The sequence below is a fragment of the Trifolium pratense genome, linkage group LG5, assembly GCF_020283565.1.
Source record: "Trifolium pratense cultivar HEN17-A07 linkage group LG5, ARS_RC_1.1, whole genome shotgun sequence".
NCBI lineage: Eukaryota > Viridiplantae > Streptophyta > Magnoliopsida > Fabales > Fabaceae > Trifolium > Trifolium pratense.
This window is the reverse complement of record NC_060063.1, coordinates 41,461,930-41,487,727: the sequence shown is the minus strand read 5'-3', so window position 1 is coordinate 41,487,727 and position 25,798 is coordinate 41,461,930. Positions and strand designations below refer to the sequence as shown.

The 25,798-nt window shown below is 32.4% G+C and overlaps 3 protein-coding genes across 3 annotated transcripts; all 3 read right to left on the bottom strand.

The window, feature by feature from the left end:
* Positions 1-1,730: 1,730 nt before the first annotated feature.
* Positions 1,731-2,711, bottom strand: LOC123886680 (E3 ubiquitin-protein ligase RSL1-like). Its single transcript, XM_045935975.1, has 2 exons — positions 2,017-2,711; positions 1,731-1,806 (listed from the first exon to the last, which is right to left on the bottom strand). Exons 1-2 carry the CDS (start codon positions 2,709-2,711, stop codon positions 1,731-1,733), a joined length of 771 nt encoding a protein of 256 aa, XP_045791931.1.
* A 6,996-nt stretch (positions 2,712-9,707) lies between these two features.
* On the bottom strand, positions 9,708-12,914 carry LOC123886679 (E3 ubiquitin-protein ligase RSL1-like). The gene is made up of 4 exons (XM_045935974.1): positions 12,040-12,914; positions 11,051-11,103; positions 10,311-10,384; positions 9,708-9,824 (listed from the first exon to the last, which is right to left on the bottom strand). The coding sequence occupies exons 1-4, from the start codon at positions 12,912-12,914 to the stop codon at positions 9,708-9,710; spliced, it is 1,119 nt and encodes a 372-aa protein (XP_045791930.1).
* A 10,017-nt stretch (positions 12,915-22,931) lies between these two features.
* LOC123885059 (FCS-Like Zinc finger 17-like) lies at positions 22,932-23,980 on the bottom strand. The gene is made up of 2 exons (XM_045934282.1): positions 23,715-23,980; positions 22,932-23,211 (listed from the first exon to the last, which is right to left on the bottom strand). The coding sequence occupies exons 1-2, from the start codon at positions 23,891-23,893 to the stop codon at positions 23,025-23,027; spliced, it is 366 nt and encodes a 121-aa protein (XP_045790238.1). The 5' UTR covers positions 23,894-23,980; the 3' UTR covers positions 22,932-23,024.
* Positions 23,981-25,798: the final 1,818 nt, after the last annotated feature.

Genomic DNA, 25,798 nt, shown 5'->3' with positions numbered 1-25,798 from the left:
ACCTTGGGTGTTCATCTTGAATTTTCAAGAAATCAATCTACACAGCTCACTTTGTGTTTCTCCACTTGATTCCTTCACAATTCACTCTTGTTACCTGTGATTGAACCAGGCTCTTGATGCCAATTGTTGGCGCAGCAGAAGCAAGAGTTTGCTTGGTTCAGAGGATGCAAGGTTCAGAGGTTGTGTTGCCTCTGACTCTGATGCGCTTCAGAGGATGGTTGCAGGCAAGCTCAGCAGGCACGCAGGCTTGACTGTGGGCAAACTAGCAGTTTTGCAGAAACTGCTATATACAAGATGAACAAGTTTCTTGATGAATTGATTAACAACTAAACATAAAAGACTTAGGGAAAATAGAGATTTTATTCATCCTTAATGGGCCAAAAAATTGAATTGATTACAATATAATGCACTAGTTGCACTTTATATAGGGTGGCTTATGCAACAAGCCAGCTCATCCCTTAGGCCTAAACTAATTCCCTAACTACTTAGTTAGTTACTAACAAACTTTAACTAACAAGTTGGTTGTAACTAACTCTAACAACACCTAAAAAACAAATTTCAAGATGAATTAACCACTTTCTTAACAGTAAATAGGTATTTTCATTTAATACTCTTATACATTTAAATTTATTCCATGTATACCCTTATTTTATTACTCTTAATTCAACTAATATACTTATTTTTAATATTCTCTCTCATAATAAATAATGGCATAATTGAAATCAAACATTTAAAACATTTGAAAACTAGTCAAAATTTCTTATAAAAATGACCAATTTTATTTTCTCAAAGTGTTTCTTATAAAAAGGACCAGAGGGAATATAATAGAAAATAAAATATTTTTTAATAAAAATATATTTTTATATTTCTCACTTGAAATTATGAGACACAATATAATTTAAACTTTTGAAATATATTCAAATTTCCAACACTTTTAAGGTTAATTTTTGAGTTTTTGTTGCTTCAAAGTATAATATTTTGAAATGGTTAGGGTCTCAATTGTATTCTATAAAGTGTTTAAGATAGCTCAAACAATGAAATTACAACAAAAAATACTCAAATATATTTGAGTAACATTTATTTACATCGTTTTCATCCAAGTTAATCTTTGCAGCACCTTCACTTTATCGTTTGTCACCAATGGCGGGGCATATACAATCTACAAGAACCGAGTAACATTTATTTCCAACCACCGTCATCCAAATATCGTACCTAGCTAGCTCTAGCTCCTCAGGTTTGCACCCACCGGAACTCCGAAGAACTTAAATGGAATTGAGTCGGTACAACAAGAAAGGAAGGATGATGCTGCCTACATAACCTCTCATCTAAATTTATCCCATAAAACTTGCTTTTAAAAAAATTAATGCCAAGTTCAAATACTAATTCAAAATTTCTCAAAATGGTTTAGAGTGGAGACATTGCTACTATAAGCTTGGTTTAGTTGCTTCTAAAATTCACAATGAAACAAGCATTAGGACATGAAGAATCAGAAATGCCAAACCACTTCAAAAAACTTATAATAATACATAAAAACTTATTTATTTACATAACATATTTCGTAATACTGACAGATACAACTAAAAATATATTTATTAAAAAGACAACATCATATGGAATAGAATTTCCAAAAATTGTTGTCCAGTACCATAAAACAAGATCAACAAAACAAAAATAAAACTCCTACACAGAATTATATACCATACCACAATCAGATAATTTTTAAATAGATTTTATCGAATTTCTTTACAATCATGATGCGACGGCTTCCAATCGGATCCACAAACATAGCAAAATTGATGACGACACCTGTGGGACAAATCCAAAAATGTATCAAACGGGGGACAAAATAAAAAAAAAAAATCAAATGTACAAATTTTCATCGAATTTTTATATACATGTATGTTTGGCATCTTTACACAGACAGTGTATATTAACGTCAAATTAAAAATATAAACATTTTATAAGCTATTTAAACTTCTAAAAATAAGTAGAATTCATAAGAGCATTGTTTAATACCTGCATGTAATTTTATTACATCCTTCACTTCTTTCCACATAGAAGCTGCATTTTGAACATCTTTTCCACTTCTTTTTCTTAGCAAATTGCAAAGCCGTTAGATCTGATTGCCACCCCTGATCGCCATTTTTTGAGCTTTGAAACCCCGTACAATCGACTCCTGCATGCCATGAAACTTTACATTGTGCACAAAACAATCTATGACAATGTGGACATTCCGAAACCGTCACAACTTCATTTCCATCATTCACCAACATAGCTGAACAATCATTAAAAGGACAATAAAATTTTTGTGATCCTAACACCAAATTCTCACATAGTGCATTTTCCCATCTTTCAAACACATCTTTTGGTATAATTGAAATACAATCATTAGGTTCCAAAATATCGTTGCAGTTTGGATCAGGACATTTTACCATTGCTATATTCTCTTTAATTTTAGCAGCTAGATAACTTCCAACACAAGTTTCACAAAAAGTGTGTGAACAATTTCGGTTTTCGAACATTTCTTCAATAGGTTTTTCGTCCATACATATTGCACAATAGGTTTGTTTCAATTGAGAATCACTCTCTTCCTCAATCTCTTCTTTCTCATTACAAGTCTGTTTCTCGATCTGTTTGATTGTTCTCGAAATTATTGTCATTATCAATACAAATGGTAGGCCATGGCAAAGTAGGAATGTGCCAATTTCCATGGTTCTTCTGTGAAAAAATAAAAAGAAAAGATGAAAAAAAGTATTATAAGATTTTAGAGAAACAAATATACATTGATAGAATGAGAAAGAAATATAGACTAAGCTAGAGAAATTGTTAAAGAAAATCAATGTTAAAAAAGTGAAAAGTTATAATAATAATAATAATAATAATAATAATAATAATAATAATAATAATAATAATAATAATAAGGGTCATGTCGAGGGGCATTTGTTAATCATACCAAAAAAGGAAATAAAAGATAAAATTAATGTTGAAAATATAACTTTTTAAACTTTTAAGATGTTGAGTACACAAGTTTCAAGACAAAATTTCCATTTTAATAAGCTTAACTAGTGCCCCAGGGACACTATTTAGCATTTTCCTGATAATAATAATAATAATAATAATAATAATAATAATAATAATAATAATAATAATAATAATAATAATAATAATAATAATAATAGATGTACATGTCCGTGACCTAAAGGGAAACATGCAAAATGCCACAACCGTAAACCCGGTGGCGGCCGGTACGGCGAAGGGAGAAAGGAAACATGGCTTCTAGTGGGTTAACTCCTCTCCCAACTGAATTTTCTTCATACGTACTAGGTATGAATCGAACATCTGACCACGTGTTTAAGAGGATAAAAATCCATACCACTTGGACCAATTTATTGTCGGTAGGTATTCTGTTTTTATTTTAGAACTAACTGCTCTAATATTGTAGCTATATGTAAAATTGCTTGCTATATCATCCTTTTCAATAGTTTTAACTTGCTCAAAGTTTTTTTTGTTGCGTATTATATTCTATTTGGTGTTCAAATTTCTTGTTATATCATTTTTTTCAAATTTTTTGTTAAATTGCCCTCATGATTTTGAACATAGGATATTTTTTGTTTTGGTGTTAATCAACCCTTCAGTTTTTATGGAAATGAACATGATAATCCGTAATTCAACCATAAAATGAGTAAAATCTGGATCGATCTTAAGTTCTCTCAAATATATTAACCAAAGATCAACATTTTAATTTAACATTACTGTATTCTACCAAGAAAGAAAAAAGCATAACTAAAAAGAAAGAAGTTATGAACATACCAAAGCCGCCGCTGAAAACTTTTTCGTCTCTTCTGTGTTTTCTTTGTTCTAAAAATCAAATAATTTGAAAGCCCTCTGCAAACCCCTAGAATATACTATGGCCCCAAGTTTTACGATAGTTTGGTTTTAATCTCTCAACTTTTAATTGCTCATTTTAATTCCCTGAATTTTATTATTACTCAATTTTGATCATTTAAGTTTCAACTGTTCAATTTTGGCCCCCAATTTACTCCACTTTGTATTTGCTAGGGTTTTGTTGACTTTGTTTTTTACTAACAACTAGACTCTTACCCGTTGGCCCACAATTACTCTTGTGCGTTTATACTATAATGTCAAAAAATTATTCCCTCCGGTCCTTTTTATAAGAAACTTTTGATTTTTCAGGTTCATTGAATAATTAATGTATTTTATTTATATTATAGACCAAATACATTGGTCAAACAATGTACCAAAAAAATTGGTTGTTTCTTATAAAAATGACCGAAGGGAGTATTTGTAAAGGTAGTAAATTTTTTTTTATCAAATAGTCTAGTGACTAAAAATTCTAGATCTATCTTTAAGATGAATAAGTAGGATGACCTAGGTTCGAACACTGACCCCCTGCATATATAATGAGTGGTCCCTGCCGACTGAGCTAAGCTCACGTGACAACACACAAATTTTATTTGACCTTTATTTGGATCAACTAAGTCATCATTAATTTTACCATTTATTTCCTTATTTAATATGTTTAACTAGTGTCTAGGGCACTTTTAGCATCACCTATAAAATATATTTGAGAAAAAAAAGTAAATAAAATATTTAATTTTCTTCAGAAGTCCTGGCTCAACTAGCAAAATATGCAGAAATTGTTAGGCTGAACGTTATGATCGGGATTGAAATCCCAACTCTCTCACTTATGCGTCTGAGTAATTTATGATGGCTTTATCATTTCGTCTATGTATAAAAAAATATTTAATTGTGTGTTTCTCACTTGATTCTAACATTAGATAGGACAATTTTTCTTACCTGAAATCAATAAAAAATTTGTTAGTGTTAACTCTCAAGCTTTTAGAGGAAGATGGTCATAATTAGTAATTTGAAGTTCGGCCGATAAAAACTTATGACATATAATAACAATAACTTCCAATACAGTAAAACTTGAATGTTAAACAGTGTCCACGGGGCATTAGTTAAGCATATAGAAAAATAAATTTCATCTTGAAACTTGTGTATTCAATGCATGAAAAATGTAAAAAAATATCTTTCATGCATTAATTGTGTCTTTTATTTTCTTTTTTTGGTATGTTTAACAACTGCCCGGGGACACTGTTTAGCATGACCTAAAAAATATTATCATGAGCATCAACTGGATGTCTTGTTGTTTTGGCTACCTGTGGTTGATCATTGTCTCTCTCTTCCTGAGGAGTTTGTTCTCGTGATGCCTTTGAGAGACTCTAGTTTGGTCGTGGTGTGCCTCATTGTTTCTTTGTAATTTTATTTACCTTTTTTGTTTTCGTATTTTACCATAGAGAATATTGTTTGTTCCGGTGGAGTGTACTTCTGGTCCCTCTTTATTTTCTTGAACTTTCTCTTGTATTGTTTTCATATATATATATATATATATATATATATATATATATATATATATATATATATATATATATTTTCCATTAAAAAAAAAGGATCAACTGTATGTGTAGTCACTTGAGCTAGACGATGAACCAAAAAGTGTTGGTGTAAGCCCTAGAGGCCAATAGTTTTATTTGAACTTGGTACTTGTATCGAATTATTTATTATTAATAATAAGACATTTTTTTATTATGTTTGTTTTGCAAATTAGTAAAGTCCCTAGAATAGTTAATATGTTTAATGGAACGTTAAGTATAACTTAATTGTGAGACCCAATTGATCCTAAGGAAACTATTCTTAAAGTATATGTAGTCAAGACTTTACTGTGAAATGGGATAATAGTAAAACATAGAGACTATTATGTGAGTAGACTGATGACCACATCTCACAGGTCATGGATATGAGATATCAAGTCTTCACATAATTATAAATATTAGGATTAATATTTATATTGGATTGACCCACCATGAGAATACTACATAGTGTGTTATGTAAGTGTCATAAGTTATTCTCATAGTGATAGTGGTGTATACCACCCTTCGACCTGAAACCGCTATGGACCCTAGATGTGGAGTCGAGTACTTTGTTGCCATTCAAACGTTGTCCGTAACAGGACGATTATAAAGTCCGTTGATGGGTAATCTGCGAATCATACTGAGGGTCATGAGTGGCCTAGATGAGATTTTCCCCTCTTGCATAACAGGAGTAATATCTATGGTCCCCTTGATCGAGTATGACTAAAAGTGTGTGGCCAGACTACAATAAGTCAATATGAGATTAAGTATACTCGGGTATCAAGGAATATAATAATTGGACTATACAAGTATGACACATACTATGTGTTGGATTCAATTTAGATATAAGGGCAAAAAGGGTAATTATTATCACAGAAAGGTTACGTCAGATCATATGACATTCTCGTCGCTTGGGTGGCAGTGATGTGTTGCTAGATACCGCTCACTGTTTATAATATTAACTATATGATTTAATATTATTGTCAACGTTCCGAGAACCTATAGGGTCACACACATAAGAACAAATAGAAGAGAGATTAATTAAATGGATGAGATTCATTTATAATTTGGTGCATCGTAAGGTACGGTAGAATTAAGTGAGAAATACAGTACACCATAAGGAATGGTACACACAAGTGGTTCTATAAATATAACCTTTGTGCTGACTTATTTTTATAACCTTTGTGCTAACTTATTTTTCACGTGAAAACATTTTGAAAACCTACCCGCACTAGGATTTCTTGTTCTCTCAATCTCTCTACTTCTGATCATCACAGCTAGCACTGTAGACAGAGGGCAACAAAAAGATACGCGACCCATAAACTCACCTAGCAGAACTACAAAAAGAGTACGACGACAACTCATCGTTAAGGGGAAACCTGACATCAACGACATAACGTTCTATACCACCAGGAGTTCGCAACCAAACTTCTTTCAACACCACGAAAGATGCGAGCTAACTGCAGATTTGAAAGGAGGGTGGTACAGAGGGCCAAAAACCACTTGTCATACCAACGCCTTTTGTTGGGGTTGATTGCAATGTAAGTCCCACATTGCTAATGAAGGAAAAAAGGTTAAGGAAATTATATTTGAGAAGTCTCACATTGCATAAAAAAGTGAAGAGTGAAGGAGCTCAAGGCTATATATAGAGACCTCAAGTTCCTTGTTTCAATGCACCAGCCAGTATCACTTTAAACTTATATCTGACTTTTTTGTTTTTCTCTTTTACTCTTTTATTAGAGTGTTGTTAGATGTAGTTAGGTATTTTCTTTGGAGAGTGTGGGTGTACTAGGGGCCCTGGGATGATTGAGGGTAGTCTATGTGTTGTAACAATTTTCACATAGTGGTATTCTATGGTTGTCGGTTTAGACAACGGTCGTGGTTTGTTTCTCCGGTTTTTGAGTTTCCACGTTATATTCTTGTGTTGTTGATTGCATTCTTTTATTTTCTCTATGCCGGTTTTCCCCAACAACTAGTATCAGAGCTCTTGGTTTGACTCAGGAGGAGGGAGTTCGCTGTGAAGTTTAGGTTAGAGAAAACTGATGGAAAAATCATGTGTGGCTTGTGCAAAATCAAGTCAAGGATGTGTTGGTGCAATTAGGGTTACACAAGGTTAGCCTGGAGAGGCGGTGATAATAATACTTGACATCAGTCTAGAGAGGCGGTGCTAAGAATACTCGGGTTACGTCTGAAACAACAACTTATTATGAGGATGCGAATGTGCTAGTGGAAGTTGGGAATTGGTGGAGTGTTGAGTCATGAACTTTGGAAGCTCCTATCACATGTGTTTGAAGAAGAAATACTTTTGAATCCCTAGAGCTAGTTGAAGGTGGAGTTGTTCATCTTGAAGACGGAAAAGCTTGTAAGGTTCAAGGTATGTGTGAGTTTCTTTTAACACGATGCGAGGTATTTTCTTGAAACTTTGATGCATAGATATTATAGGTAGATACTTGTTAGATACTTCTACTATTATTGGTTATGCATCGGTTACTAGTGGTGATTCTCATGATTTGGTTAAGTTGTGGATCTTCGGGTGGGTACTTGTTAGTGACATGAGTTTAGTTGGACTAGTGAAATAAGGATTACTAGGTGATGTAACTAAACTCGAATTGTTGGAGCCTAACAATGGCCTGAAGGTGGTTTAAGAACAGTTTGAAGTTGTTCAAGTGGCACATGGGCATCGGTTGACATGGATGCAAGGTGTGTGATGATAGCGTTCGAACATTGATTGACATTGATGCAAGGTACGCGGTTATCTCGATGGCTGATGAACTTCCGGAGAAAGCCAACATGGAAGTTGCACCATAAGTTTTCAGCAAGGTTTTCAAGATGAAATTCTTCGGATGGCTTGGTTCCAAGTGAAGAAAAAATCTTGGGATGGTTTAGTTCCAAGTGAATAAAATTCTTGGGATGGTTTAGTTCCAAGTGGAGTGTACTTTTTATGGTGGAGTATGATAATTTAATTTGTCGGTATAGACAATGAGAAGTATGATTGTCGGTATAGACAATGGAACGGAAGATAATGATTGTCGGTGTAGACAATGAAGATTGAAGACTATTATAATCAAGGTGGAGATTGTTGGGGTTGATTCCAATGTAAGTCCCACATTGCTAATGAAGGAAAAAATGTCAAGGAAATTATATTTGAGAATTCCCACATTGCTTAAAAAAGTGAAGAGTGGAGGAGCTCAAGGCTATATATAGAGACCTCAAGTTCCTTGTTTCAATGCACCAGTCAGTAGCACTTTAAGCTTATATCTGACTTTTTCGTTTTTCTCTTGTACACTTTTATTAGAGTGTCGTGAGATGTAGTTAGGTATTTGTTTTGGAGAGTGTGGGTGTACTGGGTGCCGTGGGATAATTGAGGGTAGTTTATGTGTTGTAACAATTTTCACATAGTGATATTCTCTTGTTGTCGGTTTAGACAACGACCGTGATTTTTTTCTCCTGTTTTAGAGTTTCTACGTTATATTCTTGTGTTATTGATTGCATTCTTTTATTTTCTCTAGGCCGATTTTTCCCAACACCATTGGCCCTACATCTTGAAGAGATGGGTGTCGGATAATGAGGGGGAGGAGACGGCGGAAGAGAGAAGGCAAAGTGTACTAGCTAAAGTTCTATTTTAGTATGATATATTGCAGTAATTTTTTTTTTTTACAAAAATATTTATATTGCCGTAACTTTTATTTGTTTTAGTTAATGTAGTATTTTACTACTCATATATTTAAAATATAACGATTTTTTTCCACTTAATCGATCTGATCCAAACTTATCTGCAAACACTATAATGCACCACATCCATGAATTCTTAACTGCAAACACCCCCATAATACACACTACTAGAAATTTTCTATTTTCCTGCGGATTTACCTGCAGAAAAAATCCGCAGGTATTCCTAAGAATCTTCCTGCGAATTTTGCACTAAGGAGCCGTTCCCTGCGGATTTTAGATTTACAGGAAAATCCGCAGGTATTCCTTTCACATAGATCACTTTCCTGCGGTTTTGGCTATTTCAGGAAAATTCGCAGGTGTTTCCAAGGCTTTTCTTGCGGATTTTTGCACCCAGGTTTCATGCGGTAACTTTTGATTTTTTTTTTAAATTTAAAAAATTAAATATTTAATTTATAAGAAATTAAGAATTAAGAATTTAGAATAGGCCTTTGCATACGATTCAGCATGTGTAAAAATTAAATATTTCAGCTATGGTAATGCCGAGTGTTGTGGTTAATTCATGTTATCCTGGACTTTCAATTTGGTTAAGTCTCAATTTGGCTAATTGCTGATTGCTTTTTCTGGCTTTATTTTACAACAGTCTCTTGCTGCTTCTTTACAACAGTTAGGTATTTGTCTCTTGCTGATTGCTTTTTCTGGCTTTGTTTTACACAGTATCTGAATAAGATGTAAGCACTTAACATTCTAGCTCCAATTTTGAGGATAAATTAAGCTAGATGCATCATAATCCTATTGCCTTCAGTTTTGTGTTCCAGAGTTTGGTATCATGTGTAATTATAAGCAATAATTTTAATTGTAATGTATATGTTCTCTATGTTAGCTATGCCACAAGCTCAACTCATTCAACCTCGACCTCAAGACATTTTGATGATTACTTTAAATATGTGTAGGACATTTTGATGAAGACTTTTTTAATTGTAACTTAACTATTAATGTTAGGATTTTAGTAGTTGTAATTAAGTCCTGATTAAGGATATTTGTTGAGTAATTTAATAACATGGTTTTTTAATATTCATTCTGATTTTATAAAAAAAATAAATCATTTTGATGTTTAATAAAAAGAAATCACTGAGAGTTCCTGCGGATTTATTTTTCCTGCCGCATTTTCTGCGGCAATTCCTGCGGCTTTTACGGTGGAACTACCTGCAGAAATTTCGCAGGAACATTTACTGCCGATTTATTCTCATTTTTGGTAGGAAATTCCGCAGGAGAGTTTCCTGAGATTCCAAAAACGGCAAGAACCAATTACCCACGAAGGTATTAGCTGGGAACCAGAATCCGCAGGAAAAGTGTTTCCTGCTGTTTGTTTGCCCAAATCCGCAGGAAACTCCGCAGAATTACTTAACCAATTTGAAAGTAGTTATTTAGTTAGTCTATGACACCAAGATGTTTTTGGAAGAAGAAAAAATGTGAAAAATAATAAATTTGCCTCATACGTAAATAAATTTAAAAAAAAGCTCAAATCACCACATCACATGAATTCAATTGAAATTTGAAAGTTCTACACCATGGCATAACTTAAAAAGCTGAAGACTATATATATAGATACATACAGCCATACGCAACGAAAAAAATTTAAAAAGACGCAAATTCATATATGGAAAAGAGTCTTGAGAAAATTATCTTTGGCTCTGCTTGAGAAGATTTGGTTGAAAGAGATAATTTATCTTGTCTGCTCTATGATCTGATAAAAATTAGTCACGGTTAAATATGGTAAAAAAATTATACATATATTATAGTAAAAAAATACTCATAAGTATTTTACTCATCAATCACATATTGTAGTTGCAATTTGATATTTTACGCACCACGCAATTTTGAATTTATACCTTTGATGCCACGAAGCTAAGTTGTTTGTTGAGTTTGAAAACAAAAATGACTACCAGTTTGATAATTCCAATCGGATCCACAGCCATAGCAAAAATAATTACCACACCTGTAGACAAGTTTGATTACAAGATCAAATAACAATTAATTTGTTTTATAAATCTTGATTTTTGACAAATATTTATGTTAAATTAATCACAGCGGTACTGCATTCAAATTTTCTAAGATATAGTAGTAACTAGCAATGAAGTATAAAGATGGCAGCTTTTAAAAAAAAAAATAGCCAAATACATTTTTGTCCAAAAAATAAATAAATATATGGGTTAAATTATATGTTAAATTAATCACATAACATGCACCTAAAAAATAAATAAATATATGGGTTAAATTATATTTCATTACCTTGTTACATCTAAATATAAATAAGCTAGTTTTAATTGACTTTAGTAGTTTTTTTTTTTAAATGTTAACATGTGCGGCATAGGCACATGTTAAGGAAGCAAAAGTAGAAATAATAAATTGAAATTTGTGCAGTTAACTTCTTAAACATTAAATTCTTTTATAATATTTAATGTAATTTTCTATATTTAGAATCTTAACATATGTCCTTGATGCGCATGTTAACATGACTTTTTTTTACAATTAATTGACTTAGTAGATGGTCACTATTGAAAAAAAAACATGGTTTAAACTTTGAATTTTAGGAGTGTCTAATTTGGAAGGTCTATGCCTCTATATACTAAAGAGTGGATAGCTTGCTTAAGAAATAAACTAATTATAATGGTTTTAAGAATCAATTATACTACAAAGAAATTAAACACACATTTTTATACAATTAATTAAATTAAATTAAGAAAAAATTAAAATATAAATTCTACATCTAACTTAAATATATATATAAATTATTTAATTAACTCCAAAATATAGAGTGTATTAAAAATAAAATATTAAAGTGAATGTTGCTATCACTCACTATTCACACATTTTTATAATATAACAAACTCTTAAAAAAAATCAATTCTTAACCAAAGAGAATGGTCTATACCTGCATAGAATGCGATTACATCCTTTATTTCTTTCCACATAAAAGCTGCAGTTTGGACATCTTTTCCAATTGTTGTTCTTAGCAAGTTCCATTACCATTAGATCTTCCGCCCCTCGCTCGCCAACTTCCAAGCTTCGAAACTCTTTACAATTAACTCCGGCGTGCCATGAAACCTTACATTGTGCACAAAACAATCTATGACAAATCGGACATTCCGAAGCCGTCACAACTTTCTTTCCATCATTCACCAACATAGCTGAACAATCCTTAAAAGGACAATAAAACTTTTGTGATCCTAACACCAAATTCTCAATAGTTGCATTTTCCCATCTTTCAAACATATCCTTTGGTATAATTGAAATACAATTTTGAGGCTCCAAAATAACCTTACATTTTGGTTGAGGACATTTTATCTTTGCTATATTCTCTTGAATTTTTGCAACTAGATAACTTGCAACACAATCTTTACAAAAAGAATGTGTACACTTTCGGTTTTCGAACATTTCTTGAACATGTTTAGCTTCCATGCAAATAGCACAATAGGATTGTTTCAATTGAGATGAAGAAGATTCGCCTTCAAAAGTCTCCTTAGATATTGGAATATTTTCTTTAGCATCATGGAAAATAATGTCTTCTAAACTTTGATATTCATGTTTTGTAGAGGATGAATTTCCCTCCTTGCCCTCACAAATATTTTTCTTCAAGTCTCTATTACTAGTAAAACATGGAATGCATGAAATGAAACCCAACCATTTGTTATTTGAAGAAGAGCTTGATTTTTTTTTGTTGATTTGGTTTGAGTCTTTGGTAATGTTGGATTTGGTATTAATTTGAAGGCTAGTAAATGATTTGGAAATGGCTTTGTCCATTTCCATGGTTCTGTTTCTGAATAACCAAAAGGATATAAATTATCAGAATAAGAAAAATAATTAGATAAAAGACAAAAAAAGTACTATAAGAATTAAATATAAACTTATAACTTAGAGAAATTAACTTATCCACACACTTATTATTCATCTACCCTCAAAAAAGAGAATTCAAAATTTTGGTGTTTTTTTTATGTAAATTATTCTCTTATTTTTATATATAGCACAAACGATCTAGATCCAAAAGAGAAAAAAATTACAGCAAAATCTTATGAGATAGTTATCTTCATGACATCAATTAACGATAAGTGTCTAATGAGATGAACATGACAAACAAATATGAAAGAAAAGCATGCTTGGTTTATATCTTAATTACTACTTGTCAGGGCAATTGATGAGTATATATATCCATATATTAAAGACGAAAATAATGGCAGAATCGAGTTTGATTCTTGAATCTTGAATAAACAATCTTTAGTCAAATTTTATTTACCTGTAGTTAAATTCTAAAGATCGATAGATTGTGTAGATATCTAGGGCTAACAAAAAATAAAAAGACTATAAGAAGAGTTCTTTCCAAAAATAAGATGATAAAATCCAAATTTCACTAAACCCAAAACCAAGTCAAGAACTTCATTAGAAGAAATTATAGAGCACAGGAGCTTACCAAATTCGAAAACTTTTTCAGCTCCGTTTATTTGTTTTTCCTTTTCACTTGGTAGACCTAAATATCATAACTTAGGTTCTTATCGGTTTAATTTTTTTTTTTTATATAAGAAAAATTGGCACCACCAAGACTTATCGATTTAAATATGATAACTTAGGTCTATTTTATAGGAAATAATAACAAAATTCTAGACAAAAAATAACTACATTTCTATTTACTAGGACAAATAAAATATTTATTGGAAAATTACACTAACCTCCCTTAAGGTTTATACTAATGTATCTCACCTCCCCTCTATTTTTCTATCCAACAACAACAGCCTTTGCGGTTAAATTCATCCATCATCCGTTAAATGAAGTGAAAATTAATACTTGCTTTTCAATAAATAAAAAATTAACAAAAAGGCATAAAAAATAATTACTTATCTCGCATTCCAACTCTTAATTATCAAGTTCGGTTTCCTTGATAACCATAGGTTAAATACTAAATAAAATAAGTAAAATACCAAATAGTTAGGACTCAAGTATTTACCACTTGTGTCAAACTATATTGATTAAAACTTAAAAGATCTATATTTGTATGAGTGAAAATTAACTCTTGCTTACCACGGTAAATTAACTCTTGCTTCACCATTTTGGTCTCTTAATTAATTTTTATTCGGTTTTGATCCTTTAAATGTACTTATGTTACTCACACAAGTCCTTACCGTTAGTTTTATGTAAGAAAAAACTCGTGTACAGGTGTTATGTTTAAATAGATTCAAAATTCTGAAAATTATAATCTCCTCATCTGTATCAAAATTCTTCAACTTCATCAATTTCTGGAAAAATAGGAAGGATCTTTCATCTTCTTAATTCATCCGTATGTGCCTCTTAAGACATCCCATTGTTATCAAATATCATGAACTATACCACTCCATAAATTCATAAACAATTTTGAGATGAAAAATCATAATTCTTAAAAACGAAAAATCAATTGACCCCGAAACCAGATTAGTCGATCTAATGTGTCGAATACTGGTGGTAAATTTTTTTAAAAAAAAAATCAAAAATCAATCACAACCATGAATCTGAGATTATTTTTTTTTTTTAGATTTTGATATTGGATCTAATATTTTTGGCTGTAATTTCTTTTGGCATTTGATTTTGAGCAAAAAAGTTACAGAAACGCTTTTTAACACGAAACAAAAAATAACGAATACTAAGAAAAAATTTCAATATTTTACACAATTTTATAATAGGAAACTTTTTCCTATTTCTTTTGGCATTTAACTTTTTCAATAATTTTATTTGACACAATTTCAATATTTTATTATACTTCCGTAAAATGTCAGTATTTATCAACTACAACTTTACAATTTTTCAAGAAAAATAAATTTTTGTTGAGCAATATGATTAATTACAATATTCATTTGGTTTGATTTTTTGTTTAATCTAATTTTTAATATTGGTCAAATAAACTCTAAATTCATAATAAGAAATTATATTCAATATGAATTAAATAAATATTTTTTTAACAATTTTGTTAATATACATTAATTTCATGCATGAATGTAAATTGGTCTCTTGCCTATAAATAAAAACGTTTAGTCCTACTTTTATTCTCAGGCACCATTCAATTTCAAGATGGCTAGAGCAATTGGACTACTTCCACTCTTTGTCACCACCATGGCAGTCATGACCATCTTATTCTTGAGTAAGTTCAATTTCGTAATATTCATTTCTAATCATAAGTATCAGTGTTATGTCAATGCCTAATACCGACACATATCTGACACCGAGACACGACTAATATAAAAAGTGTCCTTGTTCTATATTGTTGTATATAAACTCATATTTGCTTTGAGAAATTAGTGAAACATTCTTACTATGATACTAATAATTTATGTTTGTTGAATAGGTTTGGACAAAGTGGTGGGTGATGCTGCTCAAAGCCCGGTAACACCGTTGTCTTGGCCGCCGTCGGAATGCCCGCCAAATACTAAATTTGATAAGGTGTACAAATGTACTGACAATTTTGTTGGACCTTGTGCTCCTGGTCAGCATGATGCATGTTGCGACCATCTTTGCAAGCACTACGGCAATGAAAAAGGAGGGTTTTGCAAAACACTTCAATTTAAACAACCAGCACCACATCATTTTTGCCATTGTTATTGTTAGATGTTTATTTTGTACCAATTAATAATTAGTAATTGCCACAACTGCAATTATTTATCAATGATGATTTTATTTATATGATTGAATACTTTGTTTAAAGTGGCAATGTCAACAATATATTTCTTTTATATTTGATTCCATGCTAAAATAAAAATAAATCAAAATCAATAGTACAATATATAGGTCCATGGCAGAAAATGTCTTTACACTGCTGCAAGTCCTTAGCACAGATCAGCAAGCAACTTTTGCTTGTATGCTTTGCTCTCGGCTCTGCAATGGATCAAAGACCTTGAATAAAATAGTGTTGTCTTTGAATTAGATTCCAAGATTGTGGTTGATGGCTTCAATAGTACTACCATAAATGTGTCTGATTTTGGAGCTGTTATTAGTGAATGCAGGCATATTTATTCTTCTTATTTTAGAAACTGTCATGTTAAGTTTATAAGGAGATAAGCAAATGAGGTTACTCACAATTTTGTTAGAGTGGCCACATCCTTAGCGCTAGTTCCCATACTTTTACTACTATATGTATCCAAGATTTGATTATTAATGAAATGCTATGAGTTTATTGCCGTAAAAAAAAAAAAAAAACTTTTATAATAATGATTTTTAGTTGACCAATATTATTAATGGGGAAATGAGGTTACTCGTTTTTTTTAAGAAATATATACATAATGGGGAAATAGATTTTTATCAAATTTGACACAAACGGTCAATTTACAACGGTCTCCAAAGTAATTTGATTTTTCTCCCATAAAATCATAAGGTTAATCTCTTAAAATTGAGCTAGCACCTTATGAACTTTAGATGACAATATTGTTTATAAAAAAGGAATTGTTTTTATTGAGAGAGAAATTATTAATTTTTTTGAAGGAAGAGAAATTATTAATAAACAATATCCGGCTAGTTTGAGTAGTTTGTTGCTTATGGATGTAATGGAAGTTACTACCCCTAGAGTCATCTCTGTTTAGTTTCTTCCCTTGAACTTAGACCCCTTTTGTATCCAAAAAAAAATTATTAATAAACAACATTGTTATTGTATTTGGGCTTATGCCCTCCTTGTAGTAAAAAAAAAATATTGTTATTGTATATCTTACCAATAAGATATGTACTTATATTTTACTTTACCAATGAGATAATTATCTTGGTAACGGAGTTTATTTAGAGGTGTTATTTTTAATGTTTTCTTGTTAGTGAATCATATTATGTATTTTGTTTGGTTTTGGTTAAGGTCGATTGGGGAGCAATGTAAATTTTGATTTTCATGACTGGTGTAAAATCCCCTTGGGTTGCTTTCAATGTACCTAAAGTGTTTGCTTCTGAATTGTAAGGGGTGAGTATCCCTTTGTACTCCTTATAATTCAATTTTTGCTTATAAAAAAAAAAACCTTGGTAACGAAGTTTGAACTCAATTATCTGGAAAATATGACATCCTAACGTAATAAACAACAATTAGTTGGCTGTAGACAATTGTAAGTTTTTTTCTTTTACCATGGTATTGGTATGAAGTTTCTACTGCTAGCTGTTGTTATTGATGATTAATCTCCATCAGGGAATCTGTTGCACACATAAGGTGGGTTCTCCCCTTCCAACCGAATTTTCTCCATACGCATGAGTCATGAATCGAACCTCTAACTATATGCTTAAGGGGACCAACCCTTACCACTCGAACAATTTTAAAAAATTAACAAATGTAAATATAAATTTTTAATGAATTCGTAATCTTTTTAAGCAAAGTTCAACAACAAGATTATCAATTAGAAGTCAATCATTTCCATGATCATAGCTAAGTTGCACACCAGATGAATTGGAACAATCTTTGGTTGGAAAACTTTTTTTTTTTTATGAGATGGAAAATAAAACAAACAACACAAGAACAAAAAGAGAAAAGAAACTAAGCTCTTGGACGAGCAACACCCCTAACATCAGCCATCAACACGAGACTGAGTTGAGGATGACAACTATTCCAAATCTTCAAAGTATCATTGCAGGAGGCTCCAGTTTTCGCAAGCCAATCGGCACATTCATTACCCTCTCTAAGAGTATGCTGAAAAGAAACATTTCAATCCCCCTGGTGAAGAAGACGGATTTGTTGGATAATCGGTGCATAAGGGTGAAAGTGAGAAGTTCCATGAGAAGCAAAATTAACTGCTAGAGTGGAATCTGATTCAATGATAATATTTCTAAGTCCTTTAGCTTGAGCAATCTTGAGACCATTTAAAATTGCATGAAGTTCGACACATAAGGAAGCAGAGATGCCAATAAAGCCAGAGAATCCAAGTAACCAATTGCCATTACTATCACGCAAGGTACCGCCAAAGCCTGATCTTCCCGGATTATTGAAAGAGCTGCCATCCACATTAATTTTTATGGTGCCTTCGAGATGAGGGATCCAAGTGACCGCGCGCATCGGTTTTTGGATGGTAGAAGTACCTAAGACCTGCAAGAAAATAGCCATATAAGAATGAATTTTATTAAGACATTGCCAGATAGTCCACTTACCATCATTGAAAACCATGTCATTTCGGGCCTGCCAGATGACCCAACAAGTGACAATAAACATAATTCCGTTGGAAGAAGTTCCATGATTTGCAAACTGAAATTCTGGCACACTAGTATTAAGATGTTGTACTCAACGCTTCACCACTTTAGTTCACTTTTAATGCGTGAATCAATGATCCAACATCCAACATCGCATACACAAGGAATAATAAACTAAACAAACTGAAAGTAAATTAACACAGTGATTTGTTAACCCAGTTCAGCATAAGCCTACTCTGGGGGATACCAATCCAGGAGTGAATCCACTATGATAGTATTAGTTTGAAGCCCTCAATAAACCTCCCGTTTATGACTTCTCACCTAATCACCACCCGTGCTATATCCTACCTAAGACACACCTAGGTATGAGAACCTCCGCTCACCTCCTCTTAATCACAGCCACTGTGATCGTACACTTCTAGATTCAATAGGTGAAGACACACTTCATAAAACACACACCAATTCCGTACTTCAAAGCTTAGGAATGGTTCACACACACTATCTCCTTGCTTAGAAGCTCCAGAGATATTACAATGCAAAAACACACAGTTCCTAGTCTAGTGGGAAATCAACACAAGACTTAGAACACAATAAACACAATACTAAAACCTAAACTCACGCTTTGTAAGACTCAATTCTGGTTTCAGTGATTTGAACAATGGAGTCAACCTTCTTTAAATAACCTTCACGAGCTCAGGCTAGGTCTTCAATTAGGCTTCAATAGCTCAGCATGATTAATGGTTTCTTTCAAGAAATAATCTTTAATTCAAATGTTTTGTTTCCTTAACTTGAAGATCTGATTAACAAGCAACACTTGATCACGAGATCCATTAATAATTATGCGTGACAACGCTCCTTATCACAAACGACCATTTATTGTGGATTCCATATTTAGAACTTAGGCGCGAGATCTCAACATACACAGGCCCGGCCTACTGGATGTGGTATCCAATGTTGAAGCATTGTACCGAACATCTTGCTTATACTGGATGGTGGAAGCGTGTAGTTCCACATCAAGAGGACTCACATGTTTTAGCAAAATGAGGCCAACCATACAACGCCAACACAAACCAATCAAGGAATTCTGTTATGGACATAAAATTTTCTTTGGGGAAGGGAACCATATCCCAAATTGCCACAAAGAAAGGACAATCCCTGAACAAATGAATCAAACTCTCCTCAGGTGCATGACACCTTTTACAAGTGGAGTCGGAAGTCAAATGACGCCTGAGGCGGAATGCATTAGTGGGCAGACTCTCATGCATTATAAGCCAGCAAAAGTGCTTAATATTCTCTGGTATCTTCATTTTCCATAACCAGTTCCACCCATGATGATGAGCTATGGAAAGGGGTGGAGCATAATGTTGAGAGAGCCAATGGTAGCCAGACTTGGCTGAATAAACTCCAAAATTTGAGAATCCCTAAATGAGAATGTCTGGTGAGTCATTATTAATAAAGATGCTCTGAATATGCAACTTAAGATTGTCGGGGATTTGTGTAGTTAAAGAGTGAAGCAACCAATTACCCTGATTGTAGACATCCTTCAATAAAAGGTGAGACTCACTAATATGGACGTAAGGAACACTATTACAAAGACAACCATAATCAAGCCAATTATCATACCAAAGAGACACATCACCTTTACCAATCCTAAATTTAAAACCTGGTTTGAGTACCTCAACCGCTTTAACAATAGAATTTCACACACAAGAAGCCCCCTGAGATTTAGTCGCGTGGAGAATATGGTCATGGCGGAGGTACTTGTCCGCCAGCAATTGCACCCACAACTTATCAGGATGATGAATTAAATCCCAAATGTGTTTACCTAGGAGAGCAATATTGGACTTTCTAGCAACATGAATCTCAAGGCCTCCTTTAGAACGAGGTTGAGTAACAGTGTCCCACTTAACCCAATGACAATGATTATTACCCCAAATAAATTGTCTCACAGAAGCATCGATTTTATCACACACTCCTTGTGGGATCCAAAGATTTTGCATAGTGTAAATGGGCATAGCAGATATGACAGATTGGGCCAAAGTAACCCTACCAGCTCTACTAAGGAGCTTGCTCTTCCTAGTTGGAAAACTCACTCAACTTTAGTGGTTTTAGCATTCAAAAATAAAGCTACCCCTGTGACTTGGGCTTTAAGAAACAGATGACACAATGTTTTGATTCTTCTCAGACTAGCACATTTACTCAATATACAGATCAGAAAGTAACCTACTGGCTGATGTCCTTGTTAATCATGGTCTACTACTACTACTACTATATTATGCACTTTGTCATTTCTTTTTCTTTCTCTACATTAATCATGATTGATTGCATAAAAAATGTGAGATATTTTGAGCAAAGGTACTCAATAACACAAGCAACCAACCTTTATTGAACTCCCTCTCCAATTCTTTTTCTCTGATTGATTTTCTGTTACTTTTTTAAAAAAAATTTAAAGAAGGGTTTTTTCTGTTAAACAGAAAGTTTGAAAAGAGCAACAAAAAAAAAACTGTTCATTGAGCTAGACCAAAGGATTTTTTAAAACATATACCAGTTTGTTCGGTTGTGACCGGTTTTTCTAGTTTTTTTGTCTGGTTATATAGACTAGCGGTTTTTTGGAGTCACCCGGACCGGTGTTTGGTACAGTTCTCGGTCAAACCGATCGAATCGGCCAGTTTGACCTGGTTTTTAAACATTGCCAAATATGATAAGGTGTACAAATGTATCGACAACTTTTGGACCTTGTATTCCTGGTCAGCATGATACATGTTGCGATCGTCTTTGCAAGCACTACGACAAAGTAAAAAGAGGCTTTTGCAAAACTCTTAAATTTAAACAACCAAAGACGTGTACATATCACATATCATATGAACGCCTCAATCATTCCTATTGACATTATAGGCAACAATTACTACAATGCATTGCAAACACACTAATTGCAACACACATAAAGCGTTGCCTAATCTTCGTTTTAGGCAACACTTTACTTTGCATATGTTGCTTAAAAAAGTGTTAGTGACACCACATCATTTTTGCCCATACCTTTGATAATGATTTTTTCACCATTTTAGTCTAAGGGATTACCTATTCTTTTGACAATAGTTTTATTGCGTATAGGCAATCAACAATAAAAATTGTTGCCTATAAATTAAACAACATTTATACTTTATAATACTATTGCTTATAACTATTAAAAAGAACATTATAAGTGCAGAGAAGTGGTAGAATCATGTGAGGATCAACCTTTTTTTTTTTTTTTGACAAAAATAAAAAGATATTCATTCATTCAAATTGATAAAATATATCAAATACAATTACATATTCAATTTCGCTAAAAACGTAAAAGAATGAATCTGTAAACAAACTCACAACATCCAAGTTAATAGCATACGACGGCAAATTGCCTGCTACAAATAATATGATAAAATTAAAGTTACCGGAATATCCATGCTTTCGGATCTGTAACGGTGATGCCCAAATCATTGATTGAATCTGCAATGGACTAAAGTTGATCTTTCAATAGGAATAAGAGAACACCGCAACAATACGGAAAATCAAATAATTTCGCACAAGATGACGACCAACACAACGCCACACTTAGACAATGATAACACGAAAAAACAAAAACAAAAAACGATATATGTGAAAAATCACTTATTTATATGAAAAGAAGAAGAAGAAAAAAGATGTAGAGGGGGTGATACCAAAAATGACCTAAAATCACCCCTCTATGATGAACAAAGGAAAAATTACAGTCTGTGAAGATTAACTTAAAATCGGGAAAATTCAAGTTCAGGATGAACCGATGCATATCAAGGACACTGGTGCAAGCATCCTAGAAAAGTGTGAACTAGTGCATGAACAGGATGCACTGGTGCATGGCACGATGTGAAGAAATCAGAGGGAGTTTTGAACCGGTGCAAGGAAAGTTTGAGCCGATGCAAAACTGACGGCTGGAGCCGAAAGAATCTTGAACCGATGCATGGTAATTGGTCAGTATGCACGGTGCATGTGTGCAGATCTGCTGCTTTTATTAGTTCCTATTTTTAATCATTTTATTTTTCTATATATATGGACTGTATTGGGCATAGAAAAAAAAATAAGGATTTGAAGCTGACACTCAAACTATGGTTTATAGAAAATTCTCTTGGCAACAAACACTAGGGTTGAGATTGAACCACCATTGATTCACCTTGATCAAACACTATATTAAATTGAGTTTCTTGGCCAACGAAAAAGACTCGGGATAAAGGGTAGAGTTTGGTTTGAAGGCTAATTCTTGTAACTCTTTGAAATCTTGTTGTAATGAAACTCATTGATATAGTGGAACGGATGACTGCTCTCTCTCAGACAGACGTATGTCATCATTGAACCGAACTGGATAACAAATTATCGTGTGTTCTTTATTTTTTCCTTTATCACTTATGATTATTATTGTTATTCGCTTGATTTTGGTTGCTGTTTTTTTGCTCCAAACACCTAAAGCGAATTCACAACAAATTTGAAGTTTAAAAGGACTAATATTTAAAAACATACGATAAAAACAATAAGAAAAGAGTCAAAAATATCAAATTGTCGGAATATCAATACAAGATATATAATCATAAGAACATGACAAAATGAAAATGAAAATTTAGAGATAAAAAAAAAAAAAAAAAAAGAAATAGATAATAAACATGCCATATCATTATGTCGAAAAATAATGCCAAAAAATACAAATATGACTATATAACTAATTAATTTTAGTCCCATGAAATTGGTTTATACTTTAGATTTAAGTCTTTGCATTCGAATGTCCTCTAATATAAGGGATGTCTCTCTACGTGCCTCATTACAACATTGCCTATAACTTTGTACCATTTGTTTTGTAGAGATCTCTAATTCTTTCATTTCATCCAAAACTATTTGCCTGTTTCGACACTCTATGCTGCAAAAACCTTGATCTCCCCTGCATCATAATTACCAACATAAGTTTCATTAGAAAATAAAAAATAAAAAAAGCCACATATTTTTCTATATAAGCAAGAATTGTTAATTTAAAATTACTAAAATATATATAGGGAAAAAAAATTGTTATGTTTAATTAGGATTTGATAGAATTCATTCTAGGAAATTAACTCAGACCATGGTCTTAAAAAATGTATTGGATTCTCGATAGTCGAAAAATAATGCAATCAGGTAGTCAGTGCATTACGGTCGCAGATTTTTCAATTAAAATCAGATGGTGCAAAATTAACACAAAAAAATTAGTTAAAAAGTACCGATCAAAATTAGATGACTCTTTCGAAAACAACTTAACTAACTAATTAGAAAGTACTAATCAAAAGAGTTGATGTTTAGGTCAAATAAGAGTATCAAAGAAACTCTAACAATTATTACTCTAAAAAATGGAGATAAATTAGGATCTAAAAATTTAATCTATTTACTCTATAGTTAAGAATTTGTCAATACCTGTACATGTAGATATCTTTGTTTGGGCTGAGTTGTTTATTACAAAGATTGCAAGTTTTAAGGTAACAAAAATCCATAGGAATTGTTTTGTTTGACTTTTTAACTGCAGATTTGACAAGAATATTTGAGTTACTCTTTGAGCTAATAATTTTAGGAAGGAGTCTCAAACCAACTTCCATGGTGAAACTATGAATTGAGAAGAATAGAAGATGATTGAATAGTGTAGTGGAAATTAATAATTATGGAGAATTTGATGAGGTATGAAAAGGGAAGTAGTGGTGGATATTTAAAGGAATATAGGCCCCATGAATATGACAACATTATGTTTTAACTCTGTTTAACAATAAGTACACGTGCTACATTACAATATTAATATTATATTTTATTGATAAAGTTGTTTGTAAAAAAAAAATATCTATATATTTCATTTTGTATATATCTTTGTAAATGTTATTTGAATTTTATGATTTTTTTTTTTGCTATAGAATTTAGATTGGGACATTCCTTTATGCTAAATTTATTTGATATATAAAAAGAATGAATACTTTAAGAAATGTTTAAATGTTTTTAAAACGAACAGATAAAATGGAATAATTCCTTGGTACCTAAAAAGAAAATGGAATGGATTATATTGAGTATATAGTAAGAGAATAATACGTTGGTGCCCATAAAAAAAATATGGAATGGAGTATATAATAAAGAATGATATTTTGATTCTCTTTACTAAAAAAAAAAAAAAAATTTGATACTCATATAAAAAAAGTGTAAAGCAGAGTTTTTATTTTTCAAAACAAAACACACATAACTCATTTCATTATTTATATTAAGCAACTAATATAAGGAGGTGCATAATCACAGATTTGATGTCTAATTCAAAAATGAGTGAGTAACCATATTCGTTTATCTCCTTACAAACTTCACCTTAAAGATTAAAAAAAATGTAAACTAGGTGTAAAGCAGAGTTTTTTTTATACAACCGTATCATTTTATTAATCAATAAAGATGTAATACAAAGAGGTAACAACTCAAAAGAATAGCGATTAGACCAAGAAATGGCTGCCCTCGTAAGCGTGTGAGCCACCACTCGCTTGTCGCGTTATAAACTTTACCATAAAGTTTGAATTTAAAGACAATACATTCTTAATATTATAAATTAAGGAACTAAATTTTGAGTTACCGCCTTATAAGTTGTGAATAACATCCACCACACTCTTCGAATCTGATTCAAAAATGACGTATGTGATTCCTCTACGTTCCATTTCTTTCATAGCTTCGAGTAAGGTGATTGATTTCCCTACAATTATGGAACATTTTGCTTGACTCTATGAGGTTATAGCCATCACAAACTATCCCGTGTGATTTCTCAAGCACCAACCTGCACTTGTTTTATTTAATTACCGTGAAAATCAAATAGTGGAATATCAAGAATACAATTAGCAACATTCACCGGGAATAAAGACTCAATTTTTTTCTTGTCCCACATTTTCATATGTGGGTCATAAGTTGATTAACGGTAATATTATATGCATATTGTACTTGTGGTGATTAGACCCATACACCATCATTTTCTCTTAGCCAGGAATCACCCGTGACTTTTATGTTAGTTCCATTTCCTATAATCCACCTACACCCATTCATTAGGACTTGGCGAGATTCCCAAATACTACGCCATGCATAGCTCGGGTTATGACTAAGATGGAAATCAAAAAGAGTATAATTAGAAAAATAACTCGCTTTTGTAGATTTTAGCCACTAAAGTATGAGGTTTCGTCGTGATTTTCCAACCTTGTTTTTCTACCATTGCAAAGTTAGAAGTATGTAAATCTCGGAATCTCATATCGCCTAGTGCTTTCGGGTATGCCATACGATCTCATGCCAGCCACCTTATCCCTTTGTTATTCGCCTCACCTCCCCACCTTATCAACTTGAGAGATATCAATTCTAATTTTGAAAAAATTATCACCCAAATAGCTAAAGAATATTCTTCTATAGCCAACGAATTTATATGTATCTCTTAATACAGTCAAACCATTTGTTAGTTTAGGATGCAATATTGATTTATTGAAGGACATAATATGAACAAC